Below are 16,796 nucleotides of genomic sequence, written 5' to 3'. Positions count from 1 at the left end.
TTTTTTGCCTGATTTGTGCATATAGAATTGGCGGCTGTTAACAAGTGTGTCTTCTTGTGTACTGCTTGGAAGACAGAATATATGTAGCAGGAGCATTTTTGCTTGGTATTTTTTTCCTGTTTTCATGTGTGTGTTTCACTTCATTGCTTAAGCATGTCGTTCTTTTTTTCTCTCTTTTATTTTATCTCTTGGCTTTAGCAAATGAAAAAGTTGAAGATATCAATGGATGTCCTAGAAGTCAGTCTCAGATGGTAAGAATCATATTTATTCTCAATATATAATGCTGATCTTCACTTCCAGAGTTAATTGCATTTGTAAATGGATATTATTTTTTTTCTGCATGTCTTCCTGCTTAAGAAACCATTTGATCCCATTCTCTCATATGTATTTGTGTGGGTTCAGTTTAGGCACATCAATATCATTAAGTGACTCCTATATACACATGACATATTTCCAGATGTCTTATTAGATCCTTGCCTTTTTTTTTGTTCTGCTGTTCTGTATAATTTAATTTAACACTGGTCTTAATGGTAGTAAATTTCATTTCTACTTTTAAGTGGATTATTTTTGTCTGAACAACTGGCTTAAAGAACAGGCCTTGCCATGTGCATTTTAAAGTATATAAATAGTATTTTCTTTGTTCATAACAAAGTCCAGTGTAAACACATGGACTCTTCAACACTTCTGGAAATAGTTCTCAAGGCATGTTGCTGTAAGTTTGGTGAGCAGTGACTGATTTTGAGATATGATTCATAGTCTCTTCCAGAAAGCTTTCAGCCTGGATATCTGCGTCTTTCCCAGCTATCTCTTATCTTTATCAACTAATAAAAATGTACAGTTTTATAATAAAGTCAAAGAGTAATAAACTACAGAGATAAAAATCTATTTCTTAATTAAAAAGTCACGACGTAGTTTTATAGGAAAACCTGAAATATAAAATGCCTTAACTAAAGTTACATCAAGCAGATACAATCAGGAATGACAGCCAAAATCCACAAGAGGAAGCTTTCTCCAAAACTCTTCAGCACAGAATAGGCATTTTAAATGAATTTAATGAGTTCTTAGTTGTCAGAAACTTGGAAGAATAAAAAAAATCTATCAACTTTTAAAATCTGCTGACCTGCTTTACTTAATGTCAGAAAACTGAAATCCAGAATCATAAACATAATTTATTTTTAAAAGTGATTAACTATCATGTCTATTTTTAAAATAATTGGCCAGGTGTGGTGGCTCACACCTGTAATTCCAGCACTTTGGGATGCCAAGGCGGGTGGATCACCTGAAGTCAGGAGTTCGAGACCAGCCTGACCAACATGGAGAAACCCCGTCTCTACTAAAACTACAAAATTAGCTGGGCATGGTGGCGCATGCCTGTAATCCCAGCTACTCGGGAGGCTGAGGCAGGAAAATCACTTGAACCAGGGAGGCAGAGGTTGTGGTGAGCCGAGATCGCGCCATTGCACTCTAGCCTGGGCAATAAGAGCAAAACTCTGTCTCAAAATAAATAAATAAATAAATAAAAATAATAAAATAAAATAAAATAATAAAATAAATTTAAAAATAAAAAATAATTACTCCCAGGACCTATTATAATGTCATGAACTCTGTGTATGGGGTTGTGAAATAAATCACTGTAAAAGAAAGGATTTCTATACAATCCTTCAGTTTTAAGAAAACTTCCTGATCTAATTACTTTGGGCACAAAATGACTCTGTGGGAATTAATTACAGTTGTTTTCTGAGGCTTTACTGTGAACAAGCCAAATCAGAATACATTTAGACCTTGATACAGTAATAAGCTGTGTGATGTTGAGAAAAATATGTAACTTCTTTGAGCCTCATTTTCTCATCTGTAAAATGAACCTTAATTAGAATGTGACAATGAAGTATGTATGTGAACATTCTTTATTAACAAAACTAAAATGCAATGCAGAATAGTATTGCTACAAACTTTGTACAGGACACATGTATAGATCAATACCTGTTAAAAGATTTTTAAGGCTTTCAGTTAAAAAGCTCAACAGTCCCCCGAAACCATAATTATGTTTCTTAAACCCAACATGGTTGCTTTTGCTTTCATTATTTTTACCATGAGGAGGCGTTGAATAATATAAAACATTTTAAGTCTAGAAATTCTCACCTACTTGGCTATCATTCCAATTTGATTCTGGGATTACAGAGAATTCAATAAACAGGCAAGCTTATACTCAGTGATGGAAAAAAAATTGCAAAGCTCATAACAATGGTTAATAGAGATGCTGTTTTTACCTATTTATCTGAAACAGCTATTTCTAGAGATTCTACAAGTCTGTGAAAAGATTCTCTTGAGTTTCAGAGTCTGTTATTTTTTATTACTTCTTATTCCTGTTAACTGCAAAATATCATGTTACAGATATTTTGCAAGTTATGTTGATATTTCCACTTCTGATTAAAACAAAATAGAAAGACTAAACTCTGAGAAATGCAAATGCTATAAAAAAGGTAGTTTATCCAGCCAAAAAGCATTAGTTGGAATCATATTGAATATTGACTAAGGATGACTTAGATCCTCATTTCTTTATGATGTAGTTGAATTTTGAATCTGAATTTGGCATGCCTTCAATATCTTGATTCGGAAAAAATACATATGAAATAAATGTAACTTTTTTGATTGAATTATTTTTGCCTCTGTTCTTAAGAATTTGTGTAAGCAGTATTAGTGAATATAAATTCCAGACTTTAATTGAGACAAGAACAAACAGGAAAGATAATTATGATAGCAAGACTAGGCTTAAGAATTTCATGTATCTACTCCAAACAGGATGTTGCCTGCTCCTTGATTGCATAACACTGGCAGGTGCTACATTAGTAAGAGTGAGTGGTATACTTACTCATAGCACTACTTTGGCCACCTCTTTCTTATACCTGGTCTTTTGTGGCCTTTGGTTGCTGTTGGAGGTTAATAACAAAAGATAAAGTAAAATTAGGTCTGCTACTATTTTTAATCACAAATTGTTTTTATTTAAATGTTAAACTTGCTAACCTTTATTGAATCATTTTAAGCCTTTAAGGATAGAAAAATCCCTTTTGTCGTATGAATCTACAATGTATTGATAAATTTCCATAGTAGCCAGATAATTCACATGTAATCAATATTTACTGAGCACTGAGTACAAGGTATAACGACATTTGAATGAACTACACTTGAGAACTGGAGGAGCAAATGTTTAGATAAATAACAGCAACAGTTACATATGCAAGAACAAAAAGACTGAGAGTGGAATAAGTTTGGCGCATTCCACAAACAGATAGAAGAGAACCGTGGATTAGGCACAAGGAGAGTTGTTTGAAGGGAACAAGGAAGCCTGATAGTGTGGGGCCAAAGTAAGGAGTTGCTATGGTATTCTAACTCAGTCACAGAGCCTTTGGAAGATTTTTAAAGCTGGGATGTGGTATGATCTAATATAAATATTTTAAAAGATCACCCTAGATGCTTCATGGGGATTATAAAGTAAGTAAATGTTGGTGTCCAGTTGAATGTGGGTGATGGAGAGTACAGGGAGCTTAAAATGGCCCCAATTTTTTAGCTTGAATGGGTAAGTAATTACCATAAACAAGATGATTATTATAGAAGCAGAAAAAATGTCTTAAAAAGGTGGAGGGGGGGAAGGTAGTGAATTCATTTTTCAACATGTGGACTTGATGTATCTATTAAAACATCAATTTGGAGGTAACTTTAGGCTATTAGACATGTGTTTCTGAAGGTCAGAAAAGGGTATTGGTTAGAATATACTGAAAGAATAGGTAATAGTTAAAGCCATGGACAAGAATGGAATCTTACAGGAGGTCTGCATAAAGTCACAGGAGAAGAAACTTGAGGTTTTTCACTCTAGGAAATATAAATATTCATGTGATAGAGGTATAGGAGTCAGGAAAGGGAAAGAATGTTGAGAGAGTGAGACTATCATTGAGGAACACAATCACAGATGTGGACTGCTAATCCTTAGGGAAGATGCTGTAGTTGAAGCTCTAATACTTGGACTACCCCAGCAAGTTAGGGTGAAGTAAGATGAGCAGAATGTGTAACATGCTGTCAAATATTATGCAGCTAAATAGCTGGTGTACTGGAATGAGGTATTTATTTTTGGTAATTGGATAGGCATTGATTACATATATGTGAACATCTTCTGTAGAGTGATAATGTGTTAAGAAGTAACTGAGAAGTGCCTATATACATTGAGTCATGAATAATTTTTCTAAGAGTGTCCTGTTAAGACACTGTTAGAGAAGAAAAAATAAATAAATAGTTTGAGAAGAAGACAGAGTTGAGGGGAGGTTTTGCAAGGCGGGAAGTAAGCAGAGAAGGAGGAAGCAGTAGAGGGAGAGGAAAGGGTCCAGGGAAATGAAGTGGTAAGTGACTATATGACGTCCTAAAGGAAGTAGAAGAGGAGGAAATTTTGGTCTGTGTGGAAAATTTGATGCTGGAAAACAATGGGGATACATTTGCTTCTGTATCATGTCATAAAAGGTTATGACGGGGTGAAGATACTGATACTTGAAAAAGTATGTATGTAACATATTTGTATAAACACAAATCTCTCCATAGTAGCTACCACTGAAAGGATTATGGCTGGGACAGGGAAGAAACACATAAGTAGAGGCAAGTTATTTGAAGGACTTTAGTTCTGTGGGGTATAATGCACTCTATTATTCTGCTTTTACAACTTACATAAGTGTTACATGTATTATTTTGTGTACATCAAATATAGTAAGTAATTTCAAAGTAGAAAAGAAAGTATATTAAATAGAAACTAGAGGAATTTAAATTAATATAACAACTTCAGAATTTTAGATAATATGAATGTACTTTCTTTTCATGTGATTTTCTAATGGTTTAATGGTTACTTTATTTATTTATTATTATTATTTTTTGAGATGGAGTCTTGCTCTGTCACCCAAGCTGGAGTACAATGGTGTGATCTCGGCTTATTGCGACTTCCGCCTCCTGGGTTCAAGCGATTCTCCTTGCCTCAGCCTCCTGAGTAACTGGGATTACAGGCGCCCACCACCATGCCTGGCTAATTTTTTTTTTTTTTTTTGTATTTTTAATAGGGACAGGGTTTCACCATGTTGGCCAGGGTGGTTTCGAACTCCTGACCTCAGGTGAGCCACCTGTCTCGGCCTCCCAAAGTACTGGTATTACAGGCATGAGCCACCACAGCTGGCCATGGTTACCTTATAATAAAGAAAAATTCACCACGTATGTGTGTGTGTATGTGTGTGTGTGTGTGTGCGCGCGTGCGCAACTTAGGGAGAAAATTTAACTCTCTCTATATAATATGTGTGTGTGTGTGTGTGGAGATATATATATATATAATGCATGTATATATAATCCCTACAATAATTCTTTTGAATAGCATAGTCTAAAGAGCACATATTTTAAAAAGTATGAATGTGTCCTTTTAGCAGTTTATTAGTATAATTACTGAGATAATGTGGTTCATATTTATCTTAAGTTTCGAAGTCATGGTTATTTTCCTTTGATGAGCTTGAGACTAAACTGGTCCTGGAAAACAGAACTTAGTTTGTTGGAGCTTACTCAACACTAAATTTAACCTCATCCAAAGATAAGTTACTAATGCGGATGGCACCTGTTGAGTAATTCCTAGGTGGGCGGTATCAAGATTCAAAATATATATTGCACATCCCAACTTTGGTGAGCTTACATGAGGAAATAAATTAGTAAACTATAAATACCAGGAATGTCCCAAATGCCCAGCAAATTAAAAATAGCAAAAATATGCCCAACATTTACTTAGAATGCAGAGACACAAGTGCAAGTTTCTTAGACAAAAATGTTAGACATGTAGGGTAAAAGTTGTTTCAAAGACATTTTTAAAAACAATTTTAAATAGACCATTATATTTAAGGATCTTCACAAATGCACAGAAGAATGAGGACATCTGATTATGTGAAATAATTGCAAACCAAGTAAGACAGCTAAGGATCTGGCAAGTGTAGTTCACAGCTTGTCCTTCCTCTTTCTTGGCTCTATTTTACCATAATAGCTCAATTGTTTTCCAGTCACAAACTTCAACCTAAGTTTTTAGTATAACATATATATTGTTTACAATTTGCTGATATGAATATTTTTGGCTCCTTATTCCTTTTTAACTCCTAGTAGCTGGAAAATTAGATTTAAGTATTTCCTGCCTATCGGATTCCACGTCTCATAGGGTTATGGCTCCCAGAATCATTACTGTTATGGAATTCACATCTTTAAGCCCATTTGGGATAGAGATTTCTTGATCCTATTTCTAATGTTTATATTTATCTGGAAAGTGAAACTATTCTGAATAGTAAAAAAAGCCCAGGCTTTTATCAGTAGCCTGTCCTTTAAAGTTTTATTTTTTTTCAGCTACTGCTTGTAATCACTCTTCTTTTAAAGGATTTTTTGTTTGTTTGTTTTTTAGGTAAGATAAGAAGATGAGGTTCTTAACCAAATAGGGAAGAGATAAAATACTGGAATGCTCTTAAAGGTTTAATAAAATCTTATATATGGCACACTGCAAAATTGTAGCACTATGACTCAGAGGAGTGGAATATTGCTAAGTTAGTCCAGTCACATGATCCCTTGACTTTGAAAATATTCATCTTCTGGAATGGCTAGAAAAAGATAGCTTAATGAAGACAAATGCTTTACTACAAATAGAACTCTGATCTGTAAAGAAATACTAACTGAAAATCTTTACTTTGTATTTTTCTTAATGATTTCATTATTTTTATACAGATTCAAACTTTGCAAAATAGTGTATAAACTACTAGTATTAGGGAATTTATATTTCAGTTATTAGAATATTGCCTCAATGATTTTTAAATCTGCTTGTCTCTAGAGGTTGCTCCACACATTAGTCAAGTTCAAATGAAGTAATTGACATAACATAAAGGCATTAAGAGGCAGTGTGTTTTGTTAAAAGGACAAAGGTCACTGGAATTCTAATTTTGTATATGTGACCCAGGAAAAGGCATTCAGTAAATGCTCAGGGCCTCTGCTCATTTCTGCAATGAGGAAATTGGACAGATAACTCTAAAGTCAATTGGAACTCTGATTTGCTACCTTGATTTTAAAAAAAAAAATGCCAAAGAGGATGATTTCTCTTCGGTTTTAGTAAGTCTAATTTACAAAGAAAAACAGCAACGTGAAATCATTTTGTTGCGGGAATTCTTTGATCTGCCATTTAGAAATTAAATAGAAGTTAAAAATACAAGAACACCTTGTTGTATTAACTTTATATTATAGAATAAATAGCTTAAATGTTGTTCTCATTGTTGTCAATATTTATACTTGTTTGTGTAATTAATATGATAAATAGAAATTGGAATAAAGTAACTTGGTTTGAATTACAGAGTTTTTCTTTGTTTTTGAAGAGAAGATATAATTTTTAAGGACATTAAAATTTATATATGCATATATAACCATTGCAAAATGTAGTTGGTGTTTCTGCTATATCTTTGAATACTGACCACTTTAATAAATAACTGGCATATTCTTTATCCTGATTTTTTTGTACTTAAAATTCTACAAATTGTTTTTTATTGGCAGCCCAGTATTACTGTAAACACAAAATACAATCATTGTATTTGAAGATATATATAAGAATCCTTTTATAATTTTAACTTTTTACATTTAATAGTTGGTATTTTTAAGAAACTTATTGGTCCATCTTTCTCAATTGCCCCCACCCCCACTGCCAAACTTAATAAAATTATCACTTACAATAATCAGTGGAAAAATATTTAACAGTAGGACAATTTTAACAATCTTATTTTAGGAAGCAAAATATTAAGATATGCAGCTATTTTCAGTATGAATTGTAATACTCCTATCTGAAAAAATCTGTGATAGTTTATATATTTACTATTATTTCAATAATAAGAAAAAGGAGTAAATAAAATAGGGAAAATCTTGTTCATTTAACCTCAGTGCAATTGTATGCAAAATTTATCTTTGATTAGATAAGTATTTTGAAATTTAGTAGAAGTGCCAAAGCTAGTTGTTTCATGAAGTTATATTTAAATTATTTTAATACGATTTCAGTTAAACTGAATTGTGTGGATAGACATAGAAAAAATATTGACATTCCTTGTTATACTTTGAAAAATCATATTTCCCACCTGACTTGTATTAGCCATATTTCAAACAAGAAATACTGGGAAATCATTACATAGAAACATACAACTTCAGAGAAAGATCTGATAGTTCAACGATGTTATTATCACTTATTTATTGAACATCAGTGGTATATACCTAGTGCTGTGCTAGATGTTTTGCTTATACTTTTCATTTAGCCATCACAGTAAATCTATAATACAACTGTGTCTCATTGAGGCAATCTGTGTCCTTTATTTAGTAAGTAGAAGAATTATGGTTTGGACTCTATTTAGTCTGTTTAGTCTAGGCCAGATTGTCTTTCGACTTGCTAACAAATAAATTTAACAAAATAAGGTCTGGAATTCGGGTCTTTGGATCTTCAGCTCTTTCTTTTTTTCCTTCTCCTCCTCCTCCACTTCCTCCTCCTCTTCATTTTTTTAAAAACTACTTTTTTAGAGCAAATTTAAGTTCACAGCAAAATTAAGAGAAAAGTACAGATTTCCCATCTACCCCTTTCCCTCACACATGCATAGCCCCCCCATATCATCATCACCCAACAGAGTAGTGTATTTATTATAATTAATAAACATATATTGAAACATTGGTATCTCTCAGAATCCATGATTCACATTAAAGTTTACTCTTGGTATTGTACATTAGACAAATGTATAATGACATATGTCTACCATTATAGTGTCATACAGAGTAGTTTTACTGCCCTACACATCCTCTGTGCTCCAACCCCTGGGAGCCAGTGATTGTTTTACTGTCCCTATGGTTTTGCCTATTCTATAGAGGCTGTTACATTATTGGAGTCATACAGAATGTAGTCTTTTCAGGTTGGCTTCTTTCACTTAGTAATGTGGATTTAAGGTTCCTTCATGTCTTTTCATGGCTTGATAGCTCGTTTCTTTTAAGTGCTGAATAGTATTCCATTGTCTGAATGTACCACAGTTTATCCATTCTGCTACTGAAGAACATCTTAGTTGATTCCAAGTTTTGGCAATTATGAAGAAAACTACTATACATTTCCATGGGTAGATTCTTGTGTGAACTTAAGTTTTCAACTCCTTTGGGTAAATACTAATAAGTGTGATTGATGGATCATATGACATTTGTTTAGTTTTGTAAGAAACCACCAAACTGTCTTCCAAAGTGTTTTATTTTGCATTCCCACCAGCAATGAGTGAGAATTCCTGCTGCTCCACATCCTCTAGCATTTGGTATTGTCAGTGTTCTGGATTTTGGCCATCCTAATAGATTTGTAATAGCATCTCATTGTAACTTTAATTTGAATTCCCCTGATGACATATGTTGTGGAAATATGCATCTTTTCATATGCTTATACGTCTCACTATATCTGTTTTGGTGAGGTATCTGTTAAGGTCTTTGACTCTAGTTTTAAAAACCAGGTTGGGTTGTTTGTTTTCTTGTTGAGTTTTAAGAGTTCTTTGTAAACTTTGGGTGATGACTGTGTCTTCTGTAAATATTTCTGCTAATCTGTGGTTTGTCTTCTCATTCTTTTGACACTGTGCTTTACAGGGCAGAAGTTTTTAATTTTTATGAAGTCCAGCTTATCAATTATTTATATTATACATCATGTCTTTAGTGTTGTGTCTATTTTTCTTCATATATTTGTTGCATGTAGATGTCCAGCTCATCTAGCACTCTTTGTTGAAAAGGTGATCTTTGCTTCATTGTATTGCCTTTGCTGCTTCTTCAGATATCAATTGACTATGTTAATCTGGGTCTACTTCTGGGCTCTCTATTCTGTTCCACTCATTATTTTCCCATTTTTTCACCAACCCCATACTGTCTTGATTACTCTCTTGATTACATGACTTACTTCATGTAGGTTGTAAAGTTGTGTTGTGTCAGTCCTCCAATTTTGTACTTCTTCAATATTCTATTGGCAATTTAGGTCTTTTGACTCTTCATATAAAGTTTAAAATTAGTTTGTTGATATCCACAAAATAACTTCCTGGATTTTGATTGAGATTGCTCTTTCTAAAAAAAATTATTTGGCTCCCCTCCTTCTCCTTCTCCTATGCCCAAACTTGCAATATAAATAAGAATTATTCTTCAATATTACACTTGTTTCTTCTATCTGTGGCAGGGATATAAACTCTCAGGAAACTGGGAGAGGGAGTGGTCTTGTGAGACAAATAATGATTTATAAATTTTATGGTAAAATTATGAATTTGGCAAATAATAAGTTGTTTTATGTAACTTTAGCTCTTTATATACATACATATTTTAGGTTTAGAAGAGTTTAATAACTTTATAATAAAACAATAAATTCACTTGTTTGGTTTTGTTTTCTGGAACAAACTTAAAAGCAGAAATTTATTAAAAAACAAAAGAATGTATCTCAGGTCAATGAATACTGATGTAATTTTTAATAAGTTATATTTATAACACTATTGCCAATTGTAGTTTATAATGAGGATTTAATATCACCTATAACTGATACAAAATATTAAATGATGTTCATAATTCTCCAATTATCAAGTAAGTTAAATAAGAATAGTAGGGTTTTGAACCTACTAATTGAAAAAGATTTTATCTGATTATATCCTCAGGAACTTTCCATATCTATGTCTATACAGCTAGTCACATACACACACAATTCTGTTCTAGTATACATGAGTTTATAGAGCTTAGCTCCATATTAGGAAGAGTACCTATACATATAAATAATTGAATATACCCTTCTCCATTTCTAGTGTGGATATATGTGTGTGTATACACTCACACCCACACATACCTAGTATGGAGCCAAGCTATTTATAAGCATCTTTAATCCTCACATGATATGTTGATGTGGGAACTTGAATTCTTTTCATGCTCATGTCACAGATGAGGAAACTGAAGCTTTGAGAGAGTAAAAACTTCTCAGTTTCTTACAATGTGAAAATTGTAATACCATGATGCAAATCTAGTTTTATTTAACTGCAAAATTTTTAATTACACTATAGGACCTAATTAATAAACGTACTCCTTGTATCTAATCACGGATCAACTAAGCAAATAAACAAACAGAAATCAAAGAGCAAAACCCAATTAATATCCCTTATTCCTCTCCCTATTCTGCAACACAGACACATTTGAGATGGGAAAGGAAAGCCTGCAAGGCATTGCTTTGCAACGACACAGGGGTAACTAAACTGCACCTCTCATCTTCACTGTCCCTAGCAATTTTGTCCCTTAACAAATCACATTTCCAGAGGACAAGGCCTGGAATTATGCATGCTCACAATGATCCCTGCTCATCTTTGGGCTTGCCAAAGTTTTGATTTCTACTGCTTTACTGAGTAGATCCTTGTATTAGTTTCCTGTGGCTTCTGTAACAAATTACCACCAATTTGGTGCCTTAAAACAATAGAAATTTAACTTCTCACAGTACTGGAGGGCAGAAATCCGTATCACTGGACTGGAATCAAGGTGTCAACAGTACTGTATGTTTTCCAGAGGCTGTAGGGGATATCCATTCCTTTCCTTTTCTAACTTATGGTGGATGCCAGTATTCTTTTACTTGAAGCCACATCAACCATTCTGTATGTTAATCTACCAACATATAAAATGCATTGGATATTTGAGAATATACAAGTAGTTCAACTTGTGAACTTATGAAATATGTGGAACAAGTGGATTTTTGCATACCCATTTCCGACTTTACCTTTACACTACACAGTGTTCATTCTTACATTCAACCAAATATTTTTTGATCCCCTACTTTCTTTGTACCTGGCACTATTTCCTAGCCATCTTCCAACTGTGTAGTAAGCCTGAGTCAGAGGCTGGGAATAGCTTAGTGAGAATGTTTAAATTATAGTGGTAGTAAGTATAATGAGGCAGAAGAGCAAGCTCATTGCAGAAAGACAGGTTTAAGTTTTAGTTCTGGCTCTGCTCCTCATAACTGCGTAAGCTTATGTAAGCTATGCTATCTTTCTGAGCCTCTAGTGAACAAACAAAATAATATCGACTTTACTAAAACGTACAGTGAAGATGAAAGGGTTTTGTATATGGAGTAAATAGCATACTTGCTTACGACTCTGTATAAACTTCCTTCTTGTATTTGGTTGTTGAATGGTTGAGGAGAACATAGAGCAGCTCCAAATCATTTTCCCTGCATGATAGGATTTTTAAAACTGCAAATTTCTCACATAGTATCTTTTGAGTTAGTGTGTTACAACTTAATTTAAAAATGAAATATACTAAAATAGGATTTTTTAAAAATTAGAGAGTATTTCAGATATGAGTAAAAATTGATTTGTGAAATGTTTATTACTATCTGTTAATAAATTTATGTATGTACTGTGTGGTCATTTAAATGGATGTATTCATTGCAATACTGATCATTTCCCTTTTTTGATTAAAACACACGTTTGGATCTCTGATCTTTAAGATCAAGCCTGACCCTTAGCAAGGCATGGAGGATGTTCCTCATTGAGCCCCTACTTATTTCTGTGGCCTTATCTCCCGCCACTGTCTTTCTCTAGATTTCAGGATTCGTGCTCTGGAGTCCCTTCTGCCTGACGCATTCTACCCATGTTCTTCAAACTGATTTGAAGGCTGCTAACCTTTTGAGCAGTTTCACAATAGTACACAATGGGAAGTTGTGGAGAAAGACTTAAATGAGAGTCAATTAAATATTCCTGGCTATTCTGATCTCTTAAAAGATCCCTCAACCTATGCTCTTTCTCAACCGTGACCAGTTCACATATAGCTCCTTCCCGCGTTCACCTCATACCACATCTCCTTCAGCAAACCCTTCCTAACCTCTCAGGGACTAACTCAGGCTTCCCTTAAAGCAGCAAAATGTAGGAGTTAGGAACATGGGCTTGCAGTGACCTTGGGCATATCAATTCAGTTCTCTGATCAACACTTTTATCATTGTATATTGGTATAGTAATGACAACTTCAAAATAATATATCTTTGTTACTATGTTAGGTAGGTCTTAGTTACTAATAACTTTCTCCTTTCCTAGTCTTTTTGACCTCTGATCAGAAATAGACCTTCTGGCTAGCCGCAGTGACTCACGCCTGTAATCCCAGCACTTTGAGAGTCCGAGAATGGTGGATCACTTGAGGTCAGGAGTCCAAGACCAGCCTGGCCAATAGGGTGAAACCACATCTCTACTAAAAATACAAAAATTAACTGGGCATGGTGGTGCACACCTGTAGTCCTAGTTAGCCAGGAGGCTGAGGCAGGAGGATCGTTTGAGCCCAGGGGGTGGAGGCTGTAGTGGGCTGAGACTGTGCTACTGCATGCCAGCCTGGGCAATGGGAGTAAAACCCTGTCTCAAAAAAAAAAAAAAAAAAAAAAAAAAAAAAAAAAAAAAGACCCTTCTGCATTCTTTTCTAGGAGTGTATGTCTCTGTGATAATAGTATTTATTGCATTAAATTGGAATTATCTCCCTTCCCTATAAAACTATATATTTTTTAGGGCTTGGAAGTATCTCAAGGAACCAATAATTTTTAAATGAACGAAGGAAAACAAACATCCTGCAAATTTTAACCAAAGCAAAAATATTACTGTATTTTACTTTAACTCTCCAGAAAAAAAATTATTTCTAGTTAAAATCTTAGGATAAATTCTATGTAATTACTTGTATTCAATGTTAGGATTGGCATTTGCTCAAACTAAACCATCTTATCTATTTATTGATTGAAATTTTATTTAATTTATGTAATGACACTAGTATTACATGTTTAATGTGAAAAATGAGAAGTATAGTTCACAAAAATAGCACAAGTCACAAAAGAATCTACCTTCCTGAAATATCCAAAGTTAGGATTGGTTTATGTTTTTCCAGACATTCTCTATGTATGATTGGCAACAGCAATATCTAGCACTTTAGCCATGTTCTAACTTGGATGCATTTCTTATGGAGAGAGAAATAAATCTTTGAGGCATTATACCTGCTATATGGTTTATGATTATTTAGCTTTTTACATTGTAGCAGGGTTTGAGTCCAATGGGAAACTCAGTGTTTTAAATCCCAGGTCAAAGTCAACCCTATAAGCATAATTGCAGAAGTTAAGGACTGGAGCGATCAATTTTCAAGCATCCTTGTGAACAGTTTTCCTTATAGTTACTGTGGTTAATATGCCCCATTCCTCCTTCTGATGCTTGTCTAACCTTATATAAAATCCAACTTACGTTTTTATTAATTAATTTTTTTGAGACAGAGTCTCACTCTGTCACTCAGGCTGGAGTGCAGTTGCGTGATCTGGGCTCACTGCAACCTCCTCCTCCCAGGTTCAAGCCGAATCTCCTGCCTCAGCCTCCAGAGTAGCTGGGATTACAGACACATGCCACCATACCTGGCTGATTTTTGTATTTTTAGTAGAGACGGGGTTTCACCATGTTGGCCAGGCTGGTCTCAAACTCCTCACCTCAGTTGATCCACCCACTTCGGCCTGAATTACAGGCGTGAGCCAGCACACCCAGGCCTAACTTAGCTTTTTAAGTCTAAATGACACTTCTGTGAAGCTTTCTCCATATCTGTAGTGGAAATTGATAACTCCATTCTCCTCGCTGCTCTACAGAGTCGTTTATAATTCTCTGAAATTTATCGTGTTATGCCTTGCGTTATGACAATTTATGAATCTTTTCTGTCTCCTCAGCTATTTTACAAGCTCACAAAGGCAAAGATCTTATCATGCATTTTTATATCCCTTCACCATTGAGCAGAGCTCTTTGACCATAATAAACAGTTGATAGTTGCTGAATGAATTAATTACTCGGTGTTAAGTGTTGTGCCATGGTTTAGATTTAATCACAAACTATAGGAGATTATTAATCATATCTTGATATTTAGTACCAAACTGTAATGTTCATTAACTATCCATAAGTAAGTGTAAAAATATGTGAATAGACAAGATATTACTTTGTTAATATTGTGATAGATACTTCTAATTACATGTCCTGAAACAGGTTATATTTGCAGTAAAAAATGCTAAAAGGCTGGCTGTAATAAAACACATAGCTTAAAATGTATGAGTTCAATGAAGAGCTGTGCTGATTAAAAGCACTACATATTTAGAATAGTTTATTCATCCCTGAAATTAATAAATATCAGTGTTTTTTTTTTTTTTTTTTTTTGAGACAGAGTCTCACTCTGTCCCCCTGGCTGGAGCACAGTGGGATGATCTCGGCTCACTGTAACCTCTGTCTTGCAGGTTCAAGTGATTCTCATGCCTTAGCCTCCTCAGAGTAGCCAGGATTACAGATGACTGCCACCATGCCCAGCTAATTTTTGTATTTTTAGTAGGGATGGACTTTGCCATGTTGGCCAGGTTGGTTTCAAACTCCTTACCTCAGGTTGTCTGCCTGCCTTGGCCTCCCCAAATGCTGGGATTACAGGCGTGAGCCACCACACCCTGCCAATATCAGTATTTCTAATACACACTCTATGGTTTATATGTTGAGAACGCATGTTAACTCTCAGGTTTAAAATAATAAGTGTAGTTAAAAATATACTTGTAAGTGTCTTGGGTTTTCATATGTGAAGATGATGAAACTCTTCCTTTTCTCATTTGAAACCCAATTTGTAATTTAGCAATCAGACATGCTCATATTTAGCAAATATGTAAGGGTCAGTATAAACACACAACTATGAAAATAGACAATCAGAAAAATTCTGCCTTGAAAAATTTCTGTCCCATTTTTTTATGTGAGTAGTTGAAATAATTCAGTGCTCTTTAGAATACATGAAAATCGTGGCTGTGTTTTGAAATTGATGTCTGTAGCACAGAGCACATTTTCAGGCATAAAATAAGTTTAATAAATGTGTGACGAATGAATAAATAAATGGTTTGCTTGACAGAACATGAAAAACCAGTAGTGTTACAGGATGCTAATATTAATTATGTATGTAGAAACTACTCAATTCTAAAAATATGGACCAATTTCTATTACATTTGTTTAGTTTCTGTAATAAAGAAAATAACAGTGTATTTGAAGAATTACTCTAACAAAACTGTTTTTCTTTAGGGCATTATGATAAGATTAACTATTTTGATGAAATCCCAAAACCTCAAGGCTCAATGTATCTGTGCATTTGGATACTTCTGAAAATAATGACTGGCTCTAGCTCTCAGAAACTTTTCATTTTATTTTCATCACACAGCCAACATTTTTATAGTTATCAAGCCATGCTTAAAATTTAACATGAAAAAGGAAGGGAAAGTAGGTGTTCCATGCCAATAAAAGATAAACCAGAAGTAGAAAAAAAGGGCCCAAGAAATTGTGCTTGACATGAAATTGTGCCTAACATAATAATTAGGCAAGTAAACGTCCTGAGAGTGACTGTCCGTAAGCTACAGATGTGTGACTATTTCTTGAGCCAATTGATTAACATGGTGTCTGTTGAAATAATAATGAATTTCTTTGTATTACTGCTACAAAGGAATATATTTTAATATCACAGGAATAACACATGAATTATATAGTATTATGGTCCAAATAAAAAAATTATAATGTATTACTCTAGTGTGAGCAGTGCAATTCCTGCAACCACATGGTAGTAAACTGAAATTATCTGCAGTTACTTTCTTTGAAGAATATATTTGGAAGTTGTAATTTACAAGTTTTGCTACAAATTGGAATCACCTGGGGATTTGTAATGTATACTGAAAAACTGGCTCCTATCTGCTG

At 34.1% G+C, this 16,796-nt stretch overlaps 1 protein-coding gene across 13 annotated transcripts in view; it reads left to right on the top strand.

The window, feature by feature from the left end:
- LOC105473314 (neuron navigator 3) overlaps positions 1-16,796 on the top strand; it is an 899,580-nt gene that overhangs the window by 623,716 nt on the left and 259,068 nt on the right. For all 13 annotated transcript variants that reach the window (XM_011727068.3, XM_071070568.1, XM_071070565.1 and 10 more), the window contains one exon: positions 199-251. In XM_011727068.3, the coding sequence (XP_011725370.2) occupies positions 199-251 (53 nt within the window). The remainder of the gene's footprint in view (positions 1-198; positions 252-16,796) is intronic.

The sequence above is a fragment of the Macaca nemestrina genome, chromosome 10 (assembly GCF_043159975.1).
Source record: "Macaca nemestrina isolate mMacNem1 chromosome 10, mMacNem.hap1, whole genome shotgun sequence".
NCBI classification, from domain to species: Eukaryota; Metazoa; Chordata; class Mammalia; order Primates; family Cercopithecidae; genus Macaca; species Macaca nemestrina.
This window is presented reverse-complemented; position numbering and strand designations above follow the sequence as displayed.